This window comes from Dama dama, chromosome 15 (genome assembly GCF_033118175.1).
Source record: "Dama dama isolate Ldn47 chromosome 15, ASM3311817v1, whole genome shotgun sequence".
Taxonomy (NCBI): Eukaryota; Metazoa; Chordata; class Mammalia; order Artiodactyla; family Cervidae; genus Dama; species Dama dama.
In genome coordinates, this window is record NC_083695.1 from 28,388,341 (window position 1) to 28,415,690 (window position 27,350).

Consider the following 27,350-nt stretch of genomic DNA (forward strand, 5'->3'; position numbering starts at 1 on the left):
GTGTATGTGTGTGTACATACTTTTTTTGAAATAGAAAATTCTCCCAATTTTATGAAAACATATTACATTATCTACGTCAGAGGAGACTGGCTTGGCAGAATTCAAGAAGTACTTCCAATTCCCTATTAAATGGATGTAAAACCCATTTCTTCCACTTGCTACTGAATTTTGTACAGAGAATTAGATTAAATATAGTAATCTGGCTACCTTTGAGCCAAAAAGGGCCATTTGCATATTTTCTCTTAGAATTTTGGCCTTGTGCCTATGTGCAGGTATGTTAAAAAAGAATTTACTGTATGAGCCTTGACAAAATTTCCTATTTAGTAGCAGTCTGGGCTTATTCTGTTGTTGAACATCTGTTGGTATTAAAAATGTCCCTGTACTGTGTACAGCCATATCATATACAACAGCACCATGTTAATTTTGTGGTTTATTGACTAGACTGCAACTTCCTAATTGCTTTTCTGCCTGGACATATAACTAAAATTTATTTCAAAGGGTTCTACCCCACTACTGCTGCTGCCGTTGCTGCTAAGTTGCTTCAGTCGTGTCCAACTCTGTGCGACCCCATAGACGGCAGCCCACCAGGCTCCCCCATCCCTGGGATTCTTCGGGCAAGAATACTGGAGTGGGTTGCCATTTCCTTCTCCAATGCATGAAGGTGAAATGTGAAAGTGAAGTCACTCAGTTGTGTCTGACTCTCGTGACCCCGTGGACTGCAGCCTACCAGGCTCCTCTGTCCATGGGATTTTCCAGGCAAGAGTACTGGAGTGGGGTGCCATTGCCTTCTCCAACCCCACTACTAGGGTAGGCTAATGTGTGCCAGGAGCTGTCCAAAATCTTAAGGATACAAAGATGGATAAATCAAAGCTTCTGGCTCAAGGATATCACAGGATGTTAAGTGAAAGCATCGTTTATTTACATAAATTTATCTGTTAAAAAATTGACACTGTGAAACATAATGTGTGAAACATGAACAATTTCCTTTGAACTGTCAGATTAAAGAATGTGCAGTAAAAACTAATCTTATGAAATACAGAAGTAAAACTCCCAGTATTTCCTTTGGTCCCAAAGTGATTACATTTTGGGTTCTTTCTAAAAACCTTGACATACCTATGAGGCTTTTTTTTCATGTTTTTATTTTTTACTTAAAGTATAGTTGATTTACAGTGTGAGTTTAGGTTAGTGATTCAGTTATACTGATACACATATATCTATTTTTTTCAGATTATTTTCTCATAGGTTATTACAAAATGTTGGGTGTAGTTCCCCCTATTAGTTTAAATAGCTCTTATTTATTGTGTTCTGTGTGCCAGACAATGCTAACCCTTTTTCACTCATTATCTTAATTTTGTCAACCGATGAAGTAGGTTTTGTTATCCCCATTATGCATGAGAAACTCAGATTCAGATTAAGCAATATGGCCAAAATCACAGAGCAAACGGTTCAGTTTTTCAAAGACAGGAAAGATTTCAACCCATTTTAAAAAATGATTTTATGGTGAAGTAGTTTCCAATTCTTTGTCTCACTAGTTCTTCACAGGAAGTTTAGCGATATTGTCATACGTCATTCAGTAGACCACTTTCCCTCAACCGCTTTAAGTAGTTTATGTCCAACTTCTGCAAGACTAAGACACCCGATATTTTCTAGTAGAGGTCTACATGGTTTTGGGACCCTTTCTTCAGGTCCCAAGGCTGGTTTAAGTGCCTATTTATGCCTTCAAAACAACTGACACTTCTCCATCTCCCCCCAGTCTACAAAGCTTATTGAAGACAAGACTGCTGTGCCGAATCCCAACCTTGTTTCTCACACCTGACACGGTGAATGCTCAGCGGATATATGTTGAGCGCACGCATGAATGCATGACCAGACCAGCCTGACTTCTAGTTCTTATCCAGGCTTGTGAGTCTGGATAAGACCCTTTCAAGGGTCGACGTTTCCACAAGATGATTACACATCTCGCGAGTCTGCGCGTGAAAGGACCTTACAAAGGCGAGCAATCTAATAATACAAAGCACTGAAGAGGCGCCACTCAGAAGCAACTTCAAATCTTCATTTATCAGGTCAGGGCTAGCGAGAATCTGGGCAGTGTTTGAACGAGAATAAAATCAACCTTTGTGATTCCTACCCTTCTATAGATGCCTTCTAGTTCAGGCGCCGTAAGCAGTTAATTCACAGAGTCCCCCGGATGTGAGAAGAAGCTAGTTTGGTACTACCACCGACTCCCTCGCCTCCCGGTATCTTCCGCTTCCGCTTTACTACAGGAAGTGACGAAAGCTGGGTGGGCTGTAGGGGCAGCGTTTTCTTTTCCTCTCCACGCGGTAGACGAGACTGGTCGGCCTGCCCAGCTTGTGCTGAGTGATGCCGGGGAAACTTCTTAGTGACGCGGATTTGGAGTCAGACGTAGCCGTGGCAAAAGTGGAGATGCCGCGAAAACAAAATGAGAAGGTACCACTGAGGGCCGAGGGACTTGGGACCAGGCAGGACGAGAGGCCGGGCGCTAAGAGTAGGAGCCCGGGCCGGGGAACAAGGCGCGCGGCGCGGACCCTGCCCGGCCGGAGACCCGCGTGGGTTTCGACCAGTGGGTTTCGGGAATGGTCGGTGCTCCCCATGGGCGGTGTGCGCGTTGCCGAGAAGTCCGGGCAGATGTGAACTAGTGAGCCGGCCGGTGTCCCACGTGGTCCCAGAGTCTGGACGTCCGGCACCCGGTCACCGTTAGGCCCCACATTTTGGCCCAGACTCGGACCTCCCGGCGTGAGAGTGCGTGGAGGGAATTGTAAATCAAAAGAGGGACCAGCGCTTCCTCTTGAAGTGGCGCAGCCAGAAACCCATCTTGCACACGTGGGTAGCGTCCGTCGTGACATTTTTTACCCTAGTGGTGGGAATACAGTTTTCCGGAAAGCGGCCCTTAGACGAAAAAGTAGTTCAGTTCCTCTTAATATTTGTTGGCCCGATTTCCCGTGGAAATGTAGACGTGTTGTGCTAACTGCACACCGTATTTTTTTTTTTTTTTTATATAGGCCAGCAGTGTGCGGTAGTCTTAAGTTACCTCGATAGCTGTCTGCTTCCTTGCTGTTACTTCCTTAGAAAGCGATTTAACTTGTGACTGATTCTCTGTTCTGAGGTAAGGTCAGAGAGAACAAAGATTGTCCCTAGAAACTTGTGTTGTTCATGACTTAGAATTTCTTTCCTGCTGTTTCTGAGTCTTTTTAACGGGAGAGTTTTCCAGCAGCAATATTTTGGTGTTGTAGGAAGCAGAGGTAGCAGAGACTTGTCCCCAAGGGGAGGAAGTAGTCCTGGTTTCCTAGTCTTGCATCGGCCAGCCTATTCAGTTGTGGGATGCTGAAGTTAGAAAGCATATAACCTGCAAACTCCACTGCATTCCAAAGCAGTTCACAGGGACTGAAAATCCGCTCTCATTGGTGGAACAAAGGGATGATAGAATTGAAACCTCAAGATGGAGTGGACCAGATTGTTTTTCAGCTGTCTGAAGGATAGGTCATATGAGAGAGATTACCATTCATCCACGATTTAAGAGCAGAGGCCAGACCTGAAGTTTTATGGAGGCAGATTTCAGCTCAATGAAATAGTCCCCTTATTTCTTGCCTTGGCCTGAGGCTCTGCCACAGAGGTTTTAACAGAAGGTAAAACACATTTTCACTAATAACCAAGTTTTCAGAAATATGAAAAGTTGGAGGTGGTCAGACATTTCAAGTAGGAACTGTAATCTAGTTTGGTTTTGAGGTTTCCCTTGTTCCATTTTCTTGTGATTTTGTGCTGTTTTTCCCTTTAAGTTAGGTATATCTTTTTTATGCATGAGGTGATAGTTTGGGTTTTTACAACTTTTTGGTTCATAAAGTGTCTATATGTCAATTTCTTTGCATTTGTAAGAAAAGCAAGGCAAAGATTATGAATCTCTTTTTTACCTGTAGAGGGCTTCAAGCAGAGAAAGAAATCTGCTTAATATCATCTATCTGTGGACATACATGGTCATATTAACTTAATCAAGTTTAAATTAAGTTAAATTGTTCTTGATCACTTCCTGTAGTTTGTGGTTTAGAACATGTTGGAGAATCCTGTGAGCCATTCCAAGTCCCTTGTAAAAATTGGACTGTACAGCTTGTACAATTGAATAGTTACCAAGAAGCATTCTCTCACAAGCTAATGAAGTTATTGGTACATTATTCTCTCCATGTTAGCCAAGAAACAGTATTAAAAAACATACTGTTTGATTTTTGCCTCAGTGCAAATACACATGTTGAAAAATGCCTCCAAATTGTATTTTTCATAATTATGTGATCTTGAAATAATGCATAATTAATGTATTATGCAACTGTATCAGTGCTTTGCTCAGCTTTTGCATTGTCTTTATTTTTTAGAAAGGTAAAAAAGAGAAGCCAAAATCTAGTCTAAAGACTGAAGAGGCAGCAGAAGAAAAGGAAGAAATGATTTCTTCCAAAGCTAAAAAGGTTAAGAAGAAAGAGACTTCTGAGGTTGACGTGGATTCTCCTAAATCTAAAAAGGCAAAAAAGAAAGAGGAGCCATCTCTAGATGACATTATTTCTCCTAAAACTAAAAGTTCGAAAAAATCAAAGGAGCCCTGTGAAAAGACAGTTGTTTCTCCTAAAACCAAAAAAGTTATAAAAAATGAAGAGCCTTCTGAGGAAGAATTGGGTACACCTAAGCCCAAAAAGATGAAGAAAGAAAAAGAAATAAATGGAGAAATTCAAGAGAAAAGTCCCAACCTCAAGAATGGATTCCCTGACTCTGGACCTGACTCCAACTCCAAGGAAGCTGCCAGTGAAGAAAACAGTGAGTTAAAGCAGGTAAAGTTGCATTTTAATATGTAGAATGTATCTTTTGATGTTGATTCAGGTAAATAAGTATATAATTGTTACACATATTATTTAATAATGGGAGGAAATTGGATGTGTCAGCACTTATCAAGAGGATAGCACCTCTCTTGAGGTGCAGGGTGAGTATTTTAAAAACTGCAGTGTCAGAATGCCTCCTTTGCAAGGTTTAAGTTTAGAGAATGTCTTCTCTCCACACTTGATCTGCTTATTTTCAAGTCAGAAATCAACAGGAGGTATATAGTTACGCATATGTGCTCCAGCGTCCCTCTGAGGGTTTCACCTGGTAAATCATTATTAAGTGGAACCACTGAAAAGGTGCTTGCTTGATTGCCCAAGTCTTTTTGTTTAGGTCATTAACTAACTTGAGTTGAATACGATGCTTAAATGTCCCTTTGGAAGCTAATACTGTTTTTTCAGAAGCTCGGTCATCAAAGAAAAATGCTAAATCTAGTAAATTTCTCTTTGCCGTAGGGTTGTAATCAACATTTAAAATTTTTTCCTGATTATAAAAACCATATACAGCTATTTTTTGTCAGATTATAATTTTATCAATATTGTGTCTTGCCTTTTCCTAGCTTACCTATATTTTTATTTTTAAAATATTTTTATTTATATATGACTGTGCTGAGTCTTTGTTGTTCCATGGACTACTCTTGGATGTCGTACCTGGGCTTCTCATTGTGGTGGCTTCTCTTGTTGGGGAGCATGGGTTTTAAGGCTCGCTGGTTTCAGTAGTTATGGCACTTGGGCTCAGTAGTTGCAGCTCCCAGGCTCTAGAGCACAGGCTCAATAGTTGTGGTGGATGGGTTTAGTTGCTCCGTGGCAGGTGGGATCTTTCCTGACTGGGGATTGAATTTATGTCTCCTGATTTGGCAAGTGGATTGTTTATCACTAAGCCACCAGGGAAGCCTGTTGCCTATTTTTATATAAGGATTTTCCTTTTATTTATTTATTTATTTTTATTAGTTGGAGGCTAATTACTTCACAACATTTCAGTGGGTTTTGTCATACATTGATATGAATCAGCCATAGAGTTACACGTATTCCCCATCCCGATCCCCCCTCCCACCTCCCTCTCCACCCGATTCCTCTGGGTCTTCCCAGTGCACCAGGCCCGAGCACTTGTCTCATGCATCCCACCTGGGCTGGTGATCTGTTTCACCATAGATAATATACATGCTGTTCTTTCGAAACATCCCACCCTCACCTTCTCCCACAAAGTTCAAAAGTCTGTTCTGTATTTCTGTGTCTCTTTTTCTGTTTTGCATATAGGGCTATCGTTACCATCTTTCTAAATTCCATATAGGATTTTCCTTTTAAATATTAAATATTTTTAGTAGTTATGTAATCCATCATATAGATGTTTAGAAATTCACTTAATTATTCAGTTGTTGGACATTCAGATTTTGGGACATTCACATAGTGCCAGTGTAATCACTTGTCATAAATGCTTATCCCTTATTTTCTGTGGATATATGTATGAAAGATGTTGCTATGGGAAGTGGTTAATAACCTGTTGACCAGTGTATTGTTGATTTGGAATAACTGGAAAAGTTCTTAGTTGAGACTGAATCTACTTTCACTAGCCATATGTGGTATATTGGTGCTGTATATATTTGCCACAAAATTTTCTTCTGTTAGGGTTTTATAGATTACTATCATCTTTATCCTTTTCAGATCTTGTTTACTAACCAGAGTGTTTGTGTCTTTTTGGTTGATTTAGAAGAAATGTTTTAGGATAATTTCTTAGAAGGCTTTTTGTATTTAACCTGTAGGGATAAAGTTACTGATTTCTTTCTGTGGCCCTTTATTTGATAGGAAATGACTGTGGAGCAAAAAGAAGGAGCTTTCTCTAATTTTCCCATATCTGAAGAAACTATTAAACTTCTTAAAGGTAATATTCTTGGAAATATTGTATAATGTTAGAACACGTTATTTGGAAGCACTCTACTGATTTTGTTGAGATAAACTGGGACATGTTCTTATTGGAGATGATATACGCAGCCATATAATGAAGTAGGTCTGTATATGTGGTAAAGGACTAAACTAGTGATGGCCTTTACTGCCTCTTAAATGAATGATTAAAATTTATTCAATATAGTATATTCAAAAAATAGAAAATACATTATGTATATCAGAGGTATAATGACTGATAGTACTGGTGCAATTAAATAGTTGATGCCATGTTGGTATTTTCTTTTTTACCCTCTTGCACTTCTTAAGGCATCTCTAGGTTAATGATACTAGCCTGACTCATGTTAGTATTGTGCCTATGAACCAAGTAGGAAGTCACAGATGCTCAACTTAGGTGTTTTCTGAATCAGGTGTGGTGCAGTCAAGACAGCGAAACCCTGATTTTTGAGCTTATATTGGCCTGTGGATGAGATTTCGTGACAAGGGGCTTCATCTCTTAAGATAATAAGTATTTACTGTACTTTAGTGCTTTAAAGTTTATTGATATTTTTTGGTCAAGAAGATTCTTCATTGCCAGAATATATTTGAACTTAACTTTGTAAAGATGTGACCAGAATGTAGCATTCTAGAATTCTGCAGGATCAGAAGCCTGACTATGCTTTCATCCTCCAGTATGGCTGGGGCTTTAGGAACTGCACCGTCAGGTAACATGGCTCATTTGTTCACAGCCCGTGGGGTGACCTTCCTGTTTCCTATACAAGCAAAGACGTTTCACCATGTCTATAGTGGGAAGGATTTGATTGCGCAGGCGCGGACAGGAACTGGAAAGACATTCTCCTTTGCTATCCCTTTGGTTGAGAAACTTCTTGGAGAAGTGCAAGACCGGAAGAGAGGGCGTGCCCCTCAGGTAGGTATCTTTAACACAGTCTTTAGAGTTTACAGGTTCCAAGTCCACACAAGAAAGAGACATTGCTTGGACATCACTTATATATCCCTTTGTTTTGTTTTGAGTTCTTAAGGCCTTTTTCTTAAGATCTTTTTTACTAGAGATCTTTATCTGAAGGTATAAATCAAGATAATTCTTTTAAGACTGTTGACTGCAAACCTTATTTATTTAGATATTATAATTTGTTCCATGGTAATGATCACCTCTATTATTAATCCTTCTATATTTCTTTAAGACTCTTAGATGTCCCTGGGGCTCAAGGATTTTGTCAAGTGTCTCCATTTTTGCCTAAAATGGGGAAAGTGTTTTTAATAGAGATGCCTGAATAGGAAGGAGTATTAGATGTGGAGAGGCCAAGCCTCTGATCAGGATGGTGCTTGCTGAGCTCATCTCTAAAGAACTTGGCGTTTGCCAGACCTTGACCTCCCTGGAGTGCCTGTGTTGTCACCTTGGCTTTGGGTTGTTGTTCCTGACTGTTTGGCCTCACCTCATTCACGGGCTTTCCAGTATCCATGCCCCGTCTGCATTCATTCATTTGTTTACTGTTATTTGTCTGCAGTTTCAGCAGCTGTAATAATAAGTTATTCTAGCACCTGGAATAGTGCCTGGTACATAATGGATGTTCAGTAAATACCTGTTGAATGGATGTATGAGGTTGTTCTTAAATCACATTTGTTTTCATGCTGTTACCCTATTTGAGGGTCTGCTGTGGTTGTGTGTTGTGTTTCCTGTTACGATTCAAAGCCCTTCACCATATTGGTCTGCTCTTACTCTTCTGACTTCCATTGTACTTCCATTTCACTGCAGTGTGGAGATTTCAGACTATAGATTTTGTATCCTGGCTACCTAAATTTAAATCTAGGCTCTACCTTTTGGTTTTAGAAATCTGTTGTGTGTTATTGTAGGTATTATTATAGATATTTTGAAAGTAATTTTTAGGATGAGTTGAACCTCCTGGTGCATTGGAAATTTATTAAACAATTATTGCATAATACTTTGGATTCCATTATTAGTTTTTCTTTTCAGGTACTGGTTCTTGCACCCACAAGGGAGTTGGCAAGTCAAGTAAGCAGAGACTTCAGTGACATCACAAAAAAGCTGGCAGTAGCTTGTTTTTATGGTGGAACTCCCTATGGAGGACAAAGTAAGTTAATCCACAAGTGAGGAAAGGAAAATGCCATCTACTTTTAAGGTGACCTGATTGAACTTCTTCTGACTTCTGACATCTGTCTTTTCCTACCTGATTTAGTCATTTATGATGGTTTTCTTTTGTCTTTTTTTTTCCTTCTTTTATTTTTTGGTCATGTTGTGTGGCTTGCAGGATGTCAGTTCCCCAACCAGGGATTGACCCCGGGGCATGGCAGTGAAAGTGCTTAATCCTAACCACTAGACCACCAGGGAGCTCTCTCTTTTGCCGTTATTGTTTAAAGATGGTCAGGCACACGGTCCTGCATGATGATGTGTCAGATCTGTATATGGATCTTAGGACTTTTGTTATTATTTATCTATGTTTACCTAAAGGCTGCAGTAATGCCTTACTGAGCCTAAGAGGACAGAGTCCAGGAACTAGGAAGTCAGAACTCAAGGTTATTATTTTTATCTGTCAAAAACCTTGGGTCTTTGCCTCTTTTTACTGTAGACAGCCTTTCTTTTCTCTGGTGCCAAGAGTCATATGTATCCCTTCCTATAATATTCCCATTATTTCCCAATTTAAGACCTAGAAACTTTATTTTGTAGGTCAGATACATAATTCAGGAAGGGACTTAAGCATTTTGAAAGTCTTCATATTGGACAGATGAATGAGCGAAGATATGGTCATATATACAATGGAATACTACTCAGCCATAAAAAGAATGAAATAATGTCAGTTGCAGCGAGATGGATGAAGCTAGAGATTATCATACTAAATAACTCAGGCAGAGAAAGACAAATATGTGGTATCACTTATATATGCCATCTAAAAAAATGAAACAAGTGAATGTATTTACAAAACAGAAACAGACTCTCAGAAAATAGACTCATATTTGTGAAGTCCCTGGTGGTCCAGTGATCGGGACTCAGTGCTTTCAATGCCGGGGCCCCAGTTGGTCCCTGATCAGGAAACTAAGATCCTGCAAGCCACACAGCCCACTCCACCCCCAGCCTCCATCCCCTGGAACCCGAAAAGGAAGAAAACAAACTTATGTTATCAAAAGGGAAAGGTGGCAAGGGTGGTGGGTGGGAAATAAGTTAGGAGGTTGGGCTTAACATCTGCACGCTTCTGTATATAAAACATAATCAATAAGGTGCTCCAGTATAGTACAGGAAACTCAATACTCTGTGATAACCTGTATACGGAAAGAATCTGAAAAAGAATAGGTATATGTATATGTATAACTGAATCACATTGCTATCTACCTGATACTAAAACAACATTGTAAATCAGCTGTTGTTGTTCAGTTGCTAAGTTGTGTCTGACTGTCTGTGACCTTGTGGACTATAGCCTACCAGTCTCCTCTGTCCATGGGGTTTTCCAGGCAAGAATACTGGAGCAGGTTTTCATTTCCTTCTCCAGGTGATCTTCCCAACACAGAGATGGAATCCATTGGCAGATGGATCTCCTGCATTGGCAGGTAGATCCTTTACTGCTGAGCCACCAGAGAAGCCCTTAATATATATGTCAATAAGGAAAAGATTAAAGATGAAACAGAGAGCATTAATATTTCACATTATAAGAAAGTGGATTGTAATATATGAAATAAAATTCAGTTTCATTCACAATTAGAGATGTAAATTAAAATTATAATGAGTATTTTACCTGTTAGACTATCAAAGGATAAAAGATAGTTTGATAATTCCTTGAATGAGAAAACAGGCATATTCTTTACTACTAGAGAATTAAACCACCTCCTTAAATTGAAATACATATACCCTTTTACTTAATAATTCTACTTTATAGGAATTTACCCTACCAATATGATACTCATGTAGCCAAAGAGCTACTAAAGCTCCCTGAGTTAAGATGAGTTGACTTAAGAGTTCTTGACTTTACAGTGGTGATACATAAAAAAAAAAAAAAGTGATACATAGTAGCAACTATACTTTGAATTTCTGTCTTTTCCTGGGCTAGTGAAATGCAGTTTGATACTCTCAGGATGCTGGGCAGTGGCAGCTTACTCCAATATAAAATAAAAATTTACAAATAATATAAAAAATGACAAAAGAAGACTTAGTATTGGCACACAAGGCTTGTGATTATCTCTTTTTCAGTTTTGGTGGAACTAATACAGGCTTTGGCATCAGAACGGCATGGGTTTGCCTCTAACCTCTGCTCACAGAGTACCTGAGTGATTTTTTAGTTTAAGTTGCTTGATTTTTCTGCACTTTAGTTTATTCATGTAGGATTGCTAAACTCGCCCTGCAGTGCTGTGAGGATGAAATTGGGTAAGTATGTCGAGTACCTAGCAGTAGATTCCTCAACTACAGTAACGGTGGAAAGTTAGATCTAGATAACTAATAAGAACCTACCGTATAGCACAGGGGACACTTGGCTGTGCACCTGGAACTAACACAGCATTGTGAATCAACTATACAGCAGTAAAAATTAATTTTCAAAAAAAGGATAGAAAAAAAGTTATATCATTACCATCTCACCCCAGTTACATTGAACCCCACTTTTCTGAACATCTCTGCACTTTGTTGTAATGCTTGCCCGTCTTCCTATACCTGCTTGCCTATGTTGTTGTTCAGTCGCTCAGTCGTGTCCGACTCTTTGCTCCCCATGGACTGCAGCGTGCCAGGCTTCCCTGTCCTTTACCGTCTCCCGGAGCTTGCTCAAACTCATGTCCATCGAGTTGGTGATGCCATCCAGCCATCTTATCCTCTGTTGTCCCCTTCTCCTGCCTTCAGTCTTTCCCAGCATCAGGGTCTTTTTGAGTGAGTTGGCTCTTTGTGACAGGTGGTCAAAGTATTGGAGCTTCAGGATCAGATGAATATTCAGGATTGACATCATATAGGATTGACTCATTTGATCTCGTTGCGGTCCAAGGGACTCTCAAGAGTCTTCTCTAACACCACAGTTCAAAAACATCAATTCTTTGGTGCTCAGCCTTTATGGTCCAGCTCTCACATCCATACATGACTACTGGAAAAGCCATAGCTTTGACTAGTCGGACCTTTGTCAGCAAAGTAATATCTCTGTTTTTTAATGTACTGTCTAGGTTTGTTGTAGGTTTTTTTCCAAGGAGCAAGCTTCCTTTAATTTCATGACTGGAGTCAGCATCTTCAGTGATTTTAGAGCCCAAGAAAAAGTGTTACTGTTTCCATGGTTTCCTTATCTATTTGCCATGAAATGCTGGGACTGGATGCTGTGATGTTAGTTTTTTGGACGTTGAGTTTAAAGCCAGCTTCTTCACTTTCCTCTTTCACCTTCATCAAGAGGCTCTTTAGTTCCTTTTCGTTTTCTGCCATAAGTGTGGTGTCATCTGTATATCTGAGGTTATTGATATTTCTCCTGGCATTCTTGCCTATAGGAAGTTACTATTTTTTAAGATACTTATTTTCACTTTGTGAAATATTGACACCCTCCACCAGTAAAGGAGATAATCTCTTTCCTGGTGCTACCATCCCTCATTGGTGCATTTTTTTTTGTTATGTCATGTAGTACACTGGACTGCCGGTCTATTTTTGTCCATCTCACTAACACTGTGTGGTATGTGGGATCTTCAGTTCCCCCACCAAGGATTGAACCCCTGCCCCCTGCACTGGGAGTATGGAGTCTTAACCACTGACTGCAAGGGAAGTCTCTGGACTGTCATTTCTTACATATTTCCGCAGTAGGTCAAGCAGTGCTTCGAGTGTCTCTAAAGTACTTGGCATAGTACCTTGTATTAATACTTGTAGTTAATATTTTAGAATAAAAATATATCAAATTGGTGTTCCAGATTAATAAAAGGACTTAAAAATCCAGCATATCTCATCATTGGTGTTCTTTACAGTTGAACGCATGAAGAATGGGATCGATATCCTGGTTGGGACACCAGGTCGTATCAAAGACCACCTGCAGAATGGCAAGCTAGATCTCACCAAACTTAAGCATGTTGTCCTGGATGAAGTTGATCAGATGTTGGATATGGGCTTTGCTGATCAAGTGGAAGAGATTTTATGTGTAGCATACAAGAAAGGTAAATTCCACATTCAAGGACTGGCATAAGGGATCGGAGGAAGGGTAGTAATTAAGTAGTCTTCTGAAAGTTAAATGAAGCCTTAGGAAGTTGGCAGGAAATTTCCATGATTTGCACATAATTATAATAGGGAAAATTTGGGAAAATAAGAGAAGCCAAGTTGGTATACTTTGTTTTTGGTTTATTCCTGATTTGTGCTATTGTATATATTAACTGTAATCATACTGTACATGTAAAACTCCATGAACTATTTGTGCCATGATAATCTGTCTATATATTTTAATTTTTGCATAATATAAATCTGCTTACAGATATTTTTATGTAGACAGCTTACTTCAAACAACAATATTCAAAATTAGTTCTTAATGATAGATTCCCACAAAGGAGATCTGATTTGAAAGGTATAAATAGTTCATGTTCCTCAATATACACTGTCAGGTTGCTCTTAGAAGGGTTCTGTCAGTTATGCTACCATTTGAAATATAGGAAAATGCAGTGGTATTCTAAGAGCAAACTTAAAAAAATTGAGGTTGGGGAATTACTTTTAGTGTCTGACCTCAAAAAATGAATAAATTAGAATTCTAGCCTCCAAATGTTGAAGAAATGCTTGGGAGAATAGATGAGTACAGAATCTGTTGTGTTGATTACAGGTTATTTAGTGATTTAAATTCGTTGGTTATTGGGCCTGTTTAATTGGTGTTAACCACTTAGTAGGTCTCATTAGAAAGGACAGATTTTCCTCATGGTTTGTAAGGGCCAATGGTTAGAAAGCAAGATAACTAAGTTCTCTGCGTATTTCAAGAATCCTTTACTTAAATAATTAAGGCAATTTTTCTTTGCCCACTGGGAACCTTGGTGTCTTTAATTTTTATGTCCTCAATGCCTGGCTTGGTGTCAAAAGTGTTTTTCTTGTAGAATGTTGGGTGGACCCTGGAAAAATTGGGTGAGGTGGAATTCTGTCTGTGTAGGCTATTTTGAATTATTCATACTTTTTTTTTTCCCCCTCAAAGATTCAGAAGACAATCCTCAAACATTGCTTTTTTCTGCAACTTGCCCCTATTGGGTGTTTAATGTTGCTAAGAAATACATGAAATCTACATATGAACAAGTGGACCTAATTGGTAAAAAGACACAGAAAACGGCGATAACTGTAGAGGTAAATGATTCATTCAGTTGTTGGCATTAGTTACAAATAATATATAATGTTTTTCCCTGTCTGATCATATTTAGACTGCAAATACAAACTCCTTTTCCAGATAAGTACTAAATCTATGTGAAAAGTCAAGTAAAGTTATGTTTCTAATTGAGTGGTATATGGTATCTGTATTTTCTGAATTTCATCATCTGGTTGCCTGAATGAAGAATCTTTTGGAACTTAAATCTATATAAATTAGTAAGTGGAGTGACATTATACCTTGAGTTTATACATTAGAGGGCAACAGAATCCTAGTGTTGGTGCTGAAGCTGTTTTTTTTCTTAGCGTCCGGTACCTAGTGGAATTTATTGCATCCGAGCAACAGACCTGTACGGAGACTGACTCCTGATTGCACGTTTCAGTGGATGAAAGAACAGAACACACAGGCTTTCCTGCTGTCTGTTATTTGGTTTCTTGTGGGCATTTAGGAACAGCATTTCTTTTCTTACATTTTCCGGGTTAGGTCAGAAAATGGATAAAGAAGCCGGGTACTCTTTGGTGAACGAGGAAAGGCTCTCTGCTTTAGTTGTTTGGTTTTTTTCCCCTCTAAACAGTGGTGGTGGTTTTCTCTAGTCAGGCTTAAACAATTGCTTTTAGTATCATTAGAGTTGGGCAGATGATTTTAGATTCTAGTGAGGCTTTAGTGAATAATCTTTTTTCCCTCTTTCCTAAGCATCTGGCTATCAAGTGCCACTGGACTCAGAGGGCAGCAGTCATTGGAGACGTTATCCGAGTGTACAGTGGTTTTCAAGGGCGCACTATCATATTTTGTGAAACGAAGAAAGAAGCCCAGGAGTTGTCACAGAATGTGGCTATAAGACAGGTTGGTCTTTACCTTCTCTTCCCATAAGGAGACAGCATCTTTCAGGTAATAGAGTATACATCTTAGAGTTCATCTGATTTGCCCATCTTATCTCACAGATGAAGAAAGCGTGACTCAGACCCAAGGTTACCCTGACAAATATTTGATCACTCATATTTGGTGTAGTTGAATAGTAAAGGACAGGGAAGCCTGGCATGCTACAGTTCATGGGGTTGCAAAGAGTCAGACACAACTTAGTGACTGAATGACAACAAATAGTGGAATACAGTTGATTTAATGACCACCATTGAAAATTTGAGGCTTGTCCATGGAAGGCATATTTTTCCCTTTTTATTATTTTCAGCAGAGGTGTCACCAAAATGTGAATGTCTTTATAGGCCTAATTGATGATTTTATTTTATTTATTTAATTTTTTTTTAATTGATGATTTTAAAAGTACCTGCATTGTATGATCAGGTATTCTTAAGTGAGCTTGTTTCTTTGGCAGGATGCCCAGTCGTTACACGGAGACATTCCACAGAAGCAAAGGGAAATCACCCTGAAGGGTTTTAGAAATGGTGATTTTGGAGTTTTGGTTGCGACCAATGTTGCTGCACGTGGGTTAGACATCCCCGAGGTTGATCTGGTTGTTCAAAGTTCTCCACCAAAGGTAAGGGTTTTACAGTTAGATTTTTTTCCTCCCCAATTAGTAATTCACCTCGGATAAACTTCATTGGCTATGATACTTCTACTGTGCAAAGCTACACTTAGCTTTTATTTTGTTGTTTCTTTTGGATGCTGAAACAAATTGAAAGTTGTATTGCTTCTTTTCAGATGATTAGTGATAGCTTTCTTTGGGGTGTTAGGTTGCTAAGGGTGATTTTAAAATGAACTTGTCATATGTCCCCACCTCTCAGAACTGACAGTGTCATGAGTGAGCAGAGGTTGGAAAGATAGATTCTGGTCAGAGCGTTGTCCTGAAAGGTTGCTGGATGGGGGTAGTGCAATTTTGAACTGGACTTTGAAGTTGGTAAGGCTTAGGTGGGGTGTGGTAGGGTAGATAAACTTGAGAGCTAGAGAATAGAGAAGCGAGAAAGGCCTGTAGTTAACAACCTCTGGTTAAAACTGCTTGGGTGATGGGAACTTCCCAAAGAGGTCCTTGAACAGTTTATGTGGTGTGGACACTTACTTAAAAGTTAGTCTGAAGAAGCTTGTTCCCATCACTTCAAGCATGAAGACCTCATTACCCCCAAATTTGGCAAATCCGTCAGGATTAATGTTTACAGTGATGGAAAAATACATTACTGCAACGTCACCATTTCTTACACAGGATGTCCAGTAAGTGTGTAACATAGACATTACTTAAGTAAGCCTGTATACCTGCGCTGTCCAGCATGAGCACCACAGGCACGTGGAGCTGTTCAGTACTTTAAATGCAGCTGGTCTTAATTGACTTGCATGTGCTGTCAGTATGAAATACACATTGGATTTTTAAAAAATGTGAACTTTCTATTATGCACAGTAGTTTTGAAAGACTTGTGGGAAAAGAGTATATAATATCTCATTGATAACATGTTTTGTAGAAATAGCATACTGAAATGGCAAACTTTTGGATATAGTGGGTTAAATAAAATAATGCTTTTTTAAAAAAGCAATACTTTTTGCAGATTTACCCACTGCATAGGGACAGACCACTGTTCTAGAGGTTTTAAAGTTTTCTCAGTTCTTAAAGTTGGAATGCTTAGGTGCCTCCTCCCTCGCACTGTCCCCGCTCGGTCCAGGTCTGTCACCACCACGCTTGGCTCTGCGTAGGCTCTCAGGACTGCCTTTCTTCATGGTTCAGTATCATTGACGTATTTTACTTCCATAGGATGTTGAATCCTACATTCATCGTTCTGGGCGAACAGGTAGAGCTGGGAGAACCGGGGTTTGCATCTGCTTTTACCAACACAAAGAAGAATACCAGTTAGTCCAAGTGGAGCAGAAAGCGGTAAAACTTTTCTTAGCCTTCATTCAGCTAATGTTGAGTTCCAAAGTCAGTCTTTGTCTCTTTATTCGGTTTTTATTAACTTTATTTATTTAAATTTTATTTGTAAGCATGTGGCCATGAGTAAAAGCTTGTTGTTAAATATGTGTTTTATATATTGTCCTATGATTTAAAGCCTTTTTGAATAACTTCGCATTTGAAAGCAGTGGTTTTGTCTTAATATTTATGATGAGAAGGGGTCTTTTCTTATTGAGATGTTTGAAAGGCAGTTTTCAGACAGTGATGCACACACAATGAATACATCAGAAATACTTTCAGTGTAGGTTTAGGGGGTTACTTGAAGTTTGGAGAATTGCTTGAAAACTGTAAAAGACGAACGAGACTGTCAAAAGGAGAAACTTTTTAATGAGAAAGAAGGCACTTTTCCTTGCAGAAGAATTTTATACTTTCTCCTGTGATAGGTGAATGAAAAACTGATATTCTCAAATTGAGGGACATTCTACAAAATACTGACCAGCACACCTTAAAACTGTCAAGGTCATGAGAAACAGGAAAGACAAATTGTCACAGATCAGAGAAGACTTTAAGAAGACATTGTTAACTAAATGTAATGTGGTGTCCTTGGTCAGATATCAACAGAAGAAAGGATGTTAGAAAAACTAGTGAAATGTGAATGAAACCTGGGGTTCAGTTAATAGTAATGTTGGTTTCTTAGCTCTGACAAATGTACCAAAGTAATAGGTGCAGGTAGACAGGAACTCTGTGTACTATCTTTGCAACTTTTCTGTAAATCTAAAAACCTTTCTAAGATAAAAGGTTTGCTTTAAATATTTACCAAATATGTTTGGTAAGTATTAGAAAATTGGGGGACTGCTGGTCTCAATAGAAATAATTGATGGCCATGTTGTACATTAAATTATGGTTCATTTCCTTGTAGGGAATTAAATTTAAACGAATAGGTGTTCCTTCTGCAACAGAGATAATAAAAGCTTCTAGCAAAGATGCCATCAGGTATGTTCTTTACCACTGCTGTGGTTTGTTTCATGCTCACTCTATTTATTACATGTTTTTGTGCATTAATGAAATTTAGATTAAAATGTATTCTATTTAGTGTTTTAAAAAATTTATAACCTGCTTGTTAAAAAAATAGACTGTGCTGAGTAAAATTGTATAAAATAAAAATTCTCATTTCTGAACATTGTGCCCAATCCTGTTTACCAGAGGAAACCATTATTAATAGTTTGGTTGTGTTGGGCATTTTAAATAACTATATCTTAGATATGGTGTAGGTAAAAGTTATGGAAAGTATCTAGATGGTAAGGATTAGATTAACAGTATCATTGGAGGTGCTACTTGCGTAAGGGCAAGAACATTCTTCAGTGTGTGCAGTTGTCCTATAAATTGAAGAATACTTAATTTTTTTTGTTGAACTATAGTTGATTTACTGTATTGTATTAGTTTTAGACTCCTAATTTATCCCTTCTGTCCTGCCACTCTATTCCCCTTTAGTAACCATAAGTTTGTGAGTCTGTTTCCTTTTTGTAGATAGTTTCATCTGCATTATTTTTTGATTCCACATATGAGTTATAATATATGATATTTGTCTTTCTCTGATTTCATTTATTATGATAATCTCTAGGTCATCCATGTTGTTGGAAATAGCAATACTCAATTCTTTTTTATGGCTGAATAGTATTCCCTTGTGTATATGTACCGCATCTTTATCCATTCATTGGTTGATGGACATTTAGGTTGCTTCCATGTCTTAGCAATTGTGACTAGTGCTGCTATGAAATTTTTTCAAATTAGCGGTCTCATTTTCTTTGGATATTTACTCAGGAGTACAATTGTAAGATCACCCGGTAATTTAGTTTTTTGAGGAACCTCCATACTATTGCCTATAGTGGCTGCACCAATTTACATTCCCATTAACAGTGTACAAGAGCTCCCTTTTTTCTACATCCTCTCCAACATTTATTTGTGATATTTATTTATTTTGATAATAGCCATTCTGACAGCTACGGGGTGATGGTCATTGTAGTTTTCTTTTCCATTTTTCTGATGATTAGTGATGTTGAGCATTTCTTCATGTGCTGGTTGGCCATGCATATGTCTTTGGGGAAGTGTCTGGGTCTTCTGCCCATTTTTTTGATTGGCAAAGATACTTAGCTGTTTAGCATCCCTGGCTGTGCAGTATATTCTTGAGGTTGAGTGAGGTGGCACCAAAAAGGTCCCAGTCATTTTTCAAATGTTTCCAAGTGGTGAGCTACATCCCCTGCTTAAGAACCAGAGTCTGAGCAACATTTTTACAGTGTTTTTCATAGTTACTATTATAAATGTGTGAGAAACTTAATTTAAAAAAGAGTTCATAATCAGAAGAAATGTTAAATATTAGCATACTAGTAGCTCAGGAAAGTTTTGCAAATGAAAAGAATTTAACTCAGCATTTTTCAAATTTATTTTAGCATGGCATGCTTTTCTTTATCCTGCAGACAGGGTTTCCTGTGATGCCAGTTAAGGAAATTTGGGGTTAGATGGCCAGAAAGTTGAAAAGAGACCAAGATGCTAGTAGTACATGAGAAGGCCTCTAGAGCGTCAGCCTTGCCAAAAGAAGCTGCTGCATGTAGCCTTGTTCCTCCTTGTCTTGGGTGATCTCTTTCAGTTTTGAGATGTGACATTTATTTCTTATCACCAAGATAATAGTCATTTCCTAACAAATGTAAGGTCTGATAAAACGTGATTTGAGAGTTCTTTTATTTCAGAATGAGAATAGCTGTAGTATTTTCTAATTCTAAAAGTAACACATACTTTATTGTAAAAGCTTGTCATTTATTGATACATTTTTAGTGGCAGTATGGCATGTCATTGTATCTGTTTTATGGTTTACTTAGCCAGTCCATATTGGTGCACATTGTAAAATTATTTATACTCGTTCTGTAACAGTGTGATGAACATCTTAATACTTGTCTTATTTATTATTTTCTTGGATAAATTTTTCTTGGTTAGATGGTAAATTAGAATTAGACACAATCAAAGAAGTGGATTTATTGCTACAGAAATGTGATAATTTTATACACTACATCAAAATGATGTTACACATGTGTAAGATTTGGTTTGAAAGATTGAGATTTGAATCTCAAGATTGTGCTGTCTTGAAAATGAAATCTGTCCACTTTGACTATCCTTTTTCCTAACAAATCTACTTTCCATCAAACCACAGGCTCTTGGACTCTGTGCCTCCCACTGCGATCGGTCACTTCAAGCAATCAGCCGAGAAGCTGATTGAAGAGAAGGGGGCTGTGGAAGCCCTGGCAGCAGCCCTGGCCCACATTTCCGGTGCCACGTCAGTAGACCAGCGCTCCTTGATCAACTCAGAAGCGGTAGGGGTTCCTGTCAAATTTCTGACACTTTATAAAAGTGTCCCACTGAAATTTCCCAGTTGTTCTAACTTTTTCATGAAGGTTGATACATATTAACAAATCCATAGAGACAGAAAGTTACTGGTTGCAGTGTCTTACTGGAGGAGGGCAATGGCAGTGATTGCTAAAGGGAATATGGGTTTTGGTGGGGTAAAGGGATACTGACATATTCTGGAATTTTAAATACTGGTAATGATTGTAGATCTTGTGAAAATACTAAAACCCCCTGAATTGTATACTTTAAAAATGCCAGATTTTATAGTATGTGCATCGTACGTCAGTTTTTCTTAATCCTAAAAAAAATAAACCCAGTCATACAGTGTAAGCGCATATGATTCCTTTAGCCACCATACCTAGAAACTTAAAAAGGTAATGCTTTTCTTTTTTTTTTTTAAAGTTGAGATTTTTGAGATAATTGTAGGTTCTAGTGAAATTGTAAGAGTTAATACAGAGAGATTCCTTGTACACTTTGCCAGTTTCCCGCAGTGGTAACATTTTACAAAAGTGTAATATCACGATCTGGATACCAGCGCTAGCACAATGCACCAGTCTTACTCAGAGCTTCTCAGTTTTACTTGTACTAAAATGGCAGGGTGAGAGGGGTATGTTTTTAGAAAGAACTTTCTCATAAATATTTTAGAAACATGAGGACAAGTGTTTAAAAACTTTAACTTTGTTCCCTTTCCATAGGGCTTTGTGACCATGATCTTGCGGTGCTCAATTGAAATGCCAAACATTAGTTATGCTTGGAAAGAACTTAAAGAGCAGCTGGGTGAGGATATTGATTCCAAAGTGAAGGGAATGGTCTTTCTCAAAGGAAAGCAGGTAAGGCTCAGGCCTCTGTTGTAACCTCACCTTGGTTCAGTAGCTTCATGCTGGCCGTGAAACACTGTGTGGTAGCTTTTCCCTGTTCTACCAGATGCTGCATATTTTCATTCTGTAGATAGTCTTCTCTGGGCAGTGTTTTCCATGACCCTCAGTTGCCACTTAGTCATTGCAACTGCCCCAAGTGTATCTAGCCTGAACTATCTGCATAAAGTGCTAGACTTGGAGATCCATCTACTTCCCTGACATCCCCACCCAGATGGGGTTTATTAAGTAACTTAATGTAGAAATATTAAAAATTGAATTAAAAATCTAAAATCTTGCCTTTTGAACCTAGTGTTAATTCTTCCGACTCCGGCCATCAGTTAATGGCATAGACTATCATAGCAATTCTCAAGTATTTTGCTCTAATGACCTTTTTACATTCTTAATAAATTGTTAGGGACACCAAAATGCTTTTGTTTATGTGGGTTATACCTATTGATATTTATGTATTAGAAATTAAGACTGAAATTCTAATAAAGCATAAGAATATGTTCTGTTAGTCGTCAGACAATGATATCAACTGTAATGTAGTGTCTTGAAAACCTTCTACCCTTAAGAGAGTGAAGAGGACAGAGAACATTGTAGGATTATAAAAATATGTTTACTTGGTAGAATGCCTCAAAGATCTCAGGGTTCCAGTAGCACATGGACTATACTTGGAGAACTACTGACCTTGTAAACCAAATCAGGTTTATCTTCAACTCATTGCTTATCTGACCGTGTTGTTTACCTCCTTAAGCAACTGCACATTATCTGTGGGATAGAGTCCCAGCTTTCACATAGGGGTTCTTCATTAGCTGGCTCCTGTTCTCATTAGCAACTTCCTTTCTATCTCCTCACCACCAGCACCCTCCAGTCCAGCAATGCCAAGTACATCTTGCTTTCTTTCATCCTAGTGTATGCACAGTCCACTGTTTACATAGTATTTCTTATCTCCATGGTATCTTTTATGACTCAGCTTAGCCTTAAGTCTTTGTGAAGCTTCCCCTGGCCAGATGGCAGAGATGGGGGCCTCTGTGTGTACTTCAGCATCCTTAGGGTTTCTTCCTGTAAATTTTGCCTTGCTGTGTTTGCCTATGGCCGACTCAGGGACCAAAACTGTGTTCTAGATGTCTCTATACTGCAGTGAGTGCCTGGTATTGAATGGTTAGTTAATATGTGAATGAAGATTCCCACAGATGGCAAAATCCAGCAGTACCTGATGCTATCTATGGTTATAATTGGGTAAATTGTTGGTGAAATGGATGTTCCTCAAAATTTTGCAATTAAAGATAGCCAGGGGAGAGGAGTGTCTGTGTCACTTACGAGGGGAATTTGATTATTTTGTGGACACTGAGAAACAGGAGGGCTTTCTTCTTCTTTTTTTTTTTTGACTGCATCCAGTGGCTTATGGGATCTTAGTTCCTTGACCAGGGATTGAGGGCTTCTTAATTGGAAATGATGGCACTGCTTGTTAACGAAGATACTGTCCTGTATAATATTTAATTTTTAAATACTTTTCATTGGAGCTTGAATTATAGAAACTAGAAAATGAACAATATAATTTATTTTTCTGCTTTTAGTTAGGTCATCCTGATTACAGGAAGGCAGTGTATTTTAATGGTTTTAAACCATAGGTTTTATTTTAGAGCTATGCTTACCAAGTTTTTAAAACTGCTCTTACCCACTGTGGGACCTAAGACAAGTGAGTTAGCCTCATCAAATCTTTGTTTTCTCAGCTATAAAATGCAGCTGATTGCTCCATGAGGATTAGCACAGTGTAATAGCCAAGAATGATCTGTAGTCAATTCTAGGTAGTCTTGAGTCCTTTCATAAATACCCCTGGCTTTGCTTTTGTTCTTTGGGGATGTAGTGTGTTAGGCTTGGTCTAAAGTTTGTCTAAAATGGGTTTTTTTGATCTTTTTGTTTGTCTTTTACATAATTACCTAGTCTTTTGGAGTATTGATTAATGTGCATTTTATAATTCTTGTCAAAATCTGGATTAACTTGCATTTGTTTTGATTTCTAGGGTGTTTGCTTTGATATCCCTACTGCATCAGTAACAGAAGTACAGGTATTCTTTTCTCTTAGATTTTGAAGTTAATGTGTATTTAAACTGTAAAATGTTTGTTATTTAAAGCACAGAATAATAGGGAAACAACAGCTCTAGTCTCTAAAAGACCATTAAGAAGTAAATTTTACTACTTTTTCTGCTATTCTTTTTATACTGATATTTTTCTTTCTTCAGCCTTCCTGTTTTCCTGTTTTTGTTTACAACATTGTGAACAATACCCAGGTTTTTTCCCCATGGATTTTACAGGGGGTTTATATAGACATTTTAAATTGCTATATCGTTACTCAGTACTGTCAGAAATATGTTTATACATGGTGTAGTTATGTTTTACTACCTGACGCTCTGGCTACCCTGTAGTTACTAGATTGGATAAATGATGAGGGTATGCATAGTGATATTTTATTTTTGACCAGTGACCTTTTAAGCACTTAGGTTATCAATCTGGTTTTTCTTTAGAAAATGGGTAAAAATATTGTCTTTCTCATGCCTTTTAAAACCAAATTCAGTAGAAATCACAGCAGATTAAAACAGTACCTTCTCTCAACAGGAAAAGTGGCATGATTCACGGCGCTGGCAGCTTTCTGTGGCCACGGAGCAACCAGAGCTGGAAGGTCCACGGGAAGGATATCGCAACTTCCGAGGACAGCGGGAAGGCAGTCGAGGCTTCAGGGGACAGCGCGAGGGCAACCGAGGTGTCAGGGGACAGCGGGAAAGAAGTCGAAGCTTCAGAGGACAGCGATCAGGAGGTGGCAACAAAAGTAACAGATTCCAAAACAAAGGCCAGAAGCGGAGTTTTAATAAAGCATTTGGACAGTAACTTGAAGTAGAGGATTTATTTGGCAAAAACAGAACTGTGTTCAGCAATGTGGAACTGAACATTGTTTTTCATACAAAGTTAAAAGCACATGGTATTTCCTTCCTGACCACTTGCCCAGTCCCCATCTCTTCGAGAGAGAAAAGCTTCATCTAAATTATTTCATCTGACTGATGACTGTCATTTATAACTTTATTGCTACTTCCATCTTGGGTATTCCTTTGGAAAAGGTGTATGGATTCATTACATATTCTAATGTATTAATAGATTATAAGATAAAGTCAAGCATGTATCTGCTGATACTTTTTAAGTTGACCTGTCTTTATACTTAGAAATGTCTCTTAATAGTAGGCTTCCCTGGTGGCTCAGATGGTAAAGACTCTCCTGCAGTGCAGGATCCCTGGGTCAGGAGGATCCCCTGGAGAAGGAAATGGCAACCCACTCCAGTAATCTTGCCTGGAGAATTCCATGAACAGAGGAGCCTGGCAGGCTACAGTCCATGGGGTTGCAAAGAGTCAGGCATGACTGAGCAACTATCACTCACACTCATTCTTAATAGTGCCCTTCCTGAATACCGTGGGGAATACAGTAGTTTCTAGAGAAGCACTTTGAGCACTCAAAGCTTTGTTTTCTAACTGTATTCCTCAGCCACTTGCCTTCCAGTTACTCCTGTGGTTCTAGTGTATATCTTCTGAGAATTAATAGCAATGTTTCGAAGCAAGGTTTCACACTTAACTGTGATTAATACAGTTTATGCCTGCATATGCTCTAAATTTGGAGGATGGTGATGCATTTGATAGGAGATAGTATTTAGATTAGCTATTGTTATATGCATTTTGATACATTTTTAGCTTCTCAATAAAAGGTGATTTCATGCTTCAGTGAATTCCTCACAGATTTTAAAAATAATGTATATGTGTAAATACAAGTATTTTACTAGAAAGTAAGTATCTTAAAGGAATTCCAGGTGTATAACATGGCCCCATAACTTGCTTCGTGCGTAAGGAGGCTAGATAAATGGTGCTTGATGATAATGTACTCCACCTCCTATTGGAAAATTAACCTTATTTACCAAGAAGGAACTAGGGGGAATAGGGGGCAGAGATTTGCATTGCTGAAGAGTCAAAAAACCACTGAATATTTTCTACATGCAAGAAGGAAACGTATATTGAGAGCAAAGAGAAGAATGAGTGAAGGTGCATGATAAAGTTTTGTTTTTTTTTTGATAAAGCTTTTTTTTAAACGGTGAAAACTTAATGGTTCATTACTGTTTCTAGAGTTTAACTTCTAATGGGCAAGCTGGGGATTTTAGGTACAACGATCCAGTTTAGTTTCTCAAAGCCTAGCTGCTATAGCCACAGTATAGAATCTCTTCCTATCAGACTGCTACTCCATTGAAAGGTTGCAGCTACCTAGAATTCTTTTTAAGAGCAAACTATAGTTATTTTTAAGTTGTTGCTTTGAGGGAACTGAAGAACCTAATATAGCCCCTGGCCAGTATTGCTGCAAGGTCTCGTGTTATTTCTCTGGGAAACTTCGCACAAGATACAGGAACTTAAAAGTAGCTTTGTCTTCCTGCCTTGATTCCTAGATATTACTTACTGGAAATTTCAGGAAATAAACGATGATTTGAGGAATTCAAACACATGGCCTATCTTACTTTCATTTAATTATTTTGAACAACTGAAATCTTGCTAGACACTGGTTTCTCTGACTGGGTCTTTGTAGCCAACTGCTTCTTATTCAGTCACCTTTTCAGTAAGGGGCTCTCAGATAACCAACTCCTTGGTTCTTGAGACAGCATTCTTTTTCTATTAAGATTTCAGTTCTGTCTTTGAATCCTGACTGGATGTCTGTGTTCTTACATTCTCTTGGTTTCTTCTTTGATCCACTTGTCAGTTTTATCGCTTGACCTCCTCATGGTTTCCCATTCAAACCAGAGGGAGTTAGGTAGTTGATGACCGACAACTCCTGCCTTGTGGATCACGTTTTATTAAATTCTGCTTTTGCTGAGATACTGAGCATACTTAAATAACAACCCAAACATTTAAGTTTGGATAGGAATGGGTTGGTTTATCAAGTAGGACAGTGTACTTGTCCTTTAGGAGAAAATACTCAAGAGAGTAAGGGAGAAGATGAATGGGAATTTAACTTTACACGGCTTAGGACAACATGACTGACTTAATAAATGAAGCTAAAGTTTCTCCTGGGTCCGAGAATTCAAACCACATTTATAAATGTATAATTCAACTACTGTATGGTTTAAATGGGCTTATTGGGCTAGCCTGGGAAATAATACCGTTTTTACCATTTTCTACAGAGAAAGTATTTTGCAATTTATGTATCAGACAACTCAATGAACTTGTAAAAAACAACCAGTTTTTATGTTGGAACTATCTGTGCAGCAGTTTCTTTACAGTTGTACATAAAGTGTTTTTACTGTAAAATTGAGTTAATGTATACAAATAGATCTTTATGCCATAATAAAGTTACTAGTACTTACTATTTATGTTTTTGGTGACTTTTTTCCCTAAAATTGAAGCTTGGAATTTTTACTTTAAAAATAATAACTGATAGATATAAATATCCAAACAGGAAAGCAAGTAAGTCACCATATATCCAACATATTTGTGAACATCTCTTCCAGGGATTCATTTACAAAACTGGAATCATTCCTTCAGTTTATTGAATTGCTTTTCCCTCTAGGGCATGTGCATCTTTTTCTGTGTCTTTTTTTTTTTTTTTTTAGTTCTCTAACCGGGGATGGAACCCACACGCCCTGCAGTGGAAGTGTGGAATCTTAACCACTGGACCACCAGGTAAGGCCCTGTGCCATTGTTGATAACTATGCCATCTTACAGTATAAATGTGCCACTATAAGATGGTCATGTTGGTTATTCTGTAAACAGCCCTAAAATGAATGTTTTTGTTTAAATCTTTGTGTACTTAGCTGACTTCTCACCACTGTAGGATAAATCCTATAAAAGAATTGCAGGGTCAAAGTGAATGAATTTTGAATTTTGGTGCAAGTTGCTCTCCAAAGCAGTTCCAGTTTATGGTCCTACTCTCCACTCTAGGAGAGAAACCTGTTTCCCCGCAGCAGTAACACTAGGTGTTGGCTTCTTTTTGTCACTTTGCTAGGTGCATTACATGGATTTATTTACATCTTTTAATTGAGTGAGGATTAACACCTTAAGTTTATTGGTCACTTGCATTTCTTGAAAAGACTTTATTTTGAACTAATTTTGTACTTAGATAAATGTTGCAAAAATAGAACAAAGTTTGTGTATACTCTCCATTCAGTTTCCACCAGTGTTAATAAATGTTTTCCA

General features: G+C 38.3%; 1 protein-coding gene across 2 annotated transcripts; it reads left to right on the forward strand.

Moving 5' to 3' along the window:
- The first annotated feature begins 2,277 nt into the window (after nucleotides 1–2,277).
- DDX21 (DExD-box helicase 21) lies at nucleotides 2,278–25,661 on the forward strand. Of its 2 annotated transcripts, XM_061161688.1 has the most exons (16): nucleotides 2,318–2,448; nucleotides 3,021–3,124; nucleotides 4,380–4,826; nucleotides 6,675–6,750; nucleotides 7,499–7,677; nucleotides 8,743–8,860; nucleotides 12,693–12,878; nucleotides 13,889–14,034; nucleotides 14,747–14,896; nucleotides 15,384–15,545; nucleotides 16,746–16,865; nucleotides 17,800–17,873; nucleotides 20,083–20,242; nucleotides 20,972–21,106; nucleotides 23,160–23,204; nucleotides 23,752–25,661. In XM_061161688.1, exons 3-16 carry the CDS (start codon nucleotides 4,446–4,448, stop codon nucleotides 24,019–24,021), a joined length of 2,202 nt encoding a protein of 733 aa, XP_061017671.1. In that variant the 5' UTR covers nucleotides 2,318–2,448; nucleotides 3,021–3,124; nucleotides 4,380–4,445; the 3' UTR covers nucleotides 24,022–25,661. The 2 variants fall into 2 exon arrangements, with proteins under 2 accessions (XP_061017670.1, XP_061017671.1); XM_061161687.1 differs by lacking the exon at nucleotides 3,021–3,124 and having other exon boundaries at nucleotides 2,278–2,448.
- Nucleotides 25,662–27,350: the final 1,689 nt, after the last annotated feature.

Coding starts and splice junctions, on each gene's coding strand:
- DDX21 (XM_061161687.1), top strand. CDS start 2,362: ATGCCGGGGAAACTTCTTAGTGACGCGGATTTGGAGTCAGACGTAGCC. Junction 2,449..4,379: donor CGCGAAAACAAAATGAGAAG/GTACCACTGAGG, acceptor TTTATTTTTTAG/AAAGGTAAAAAAGAGAAGCC. Junction 15,546..16,745: donor TTCAAAGTTCTCCACCAAAG/GTAAGGGTTTTA, acceptor TTACTTCCATAG/GATGTTGAATCCTACATTCA.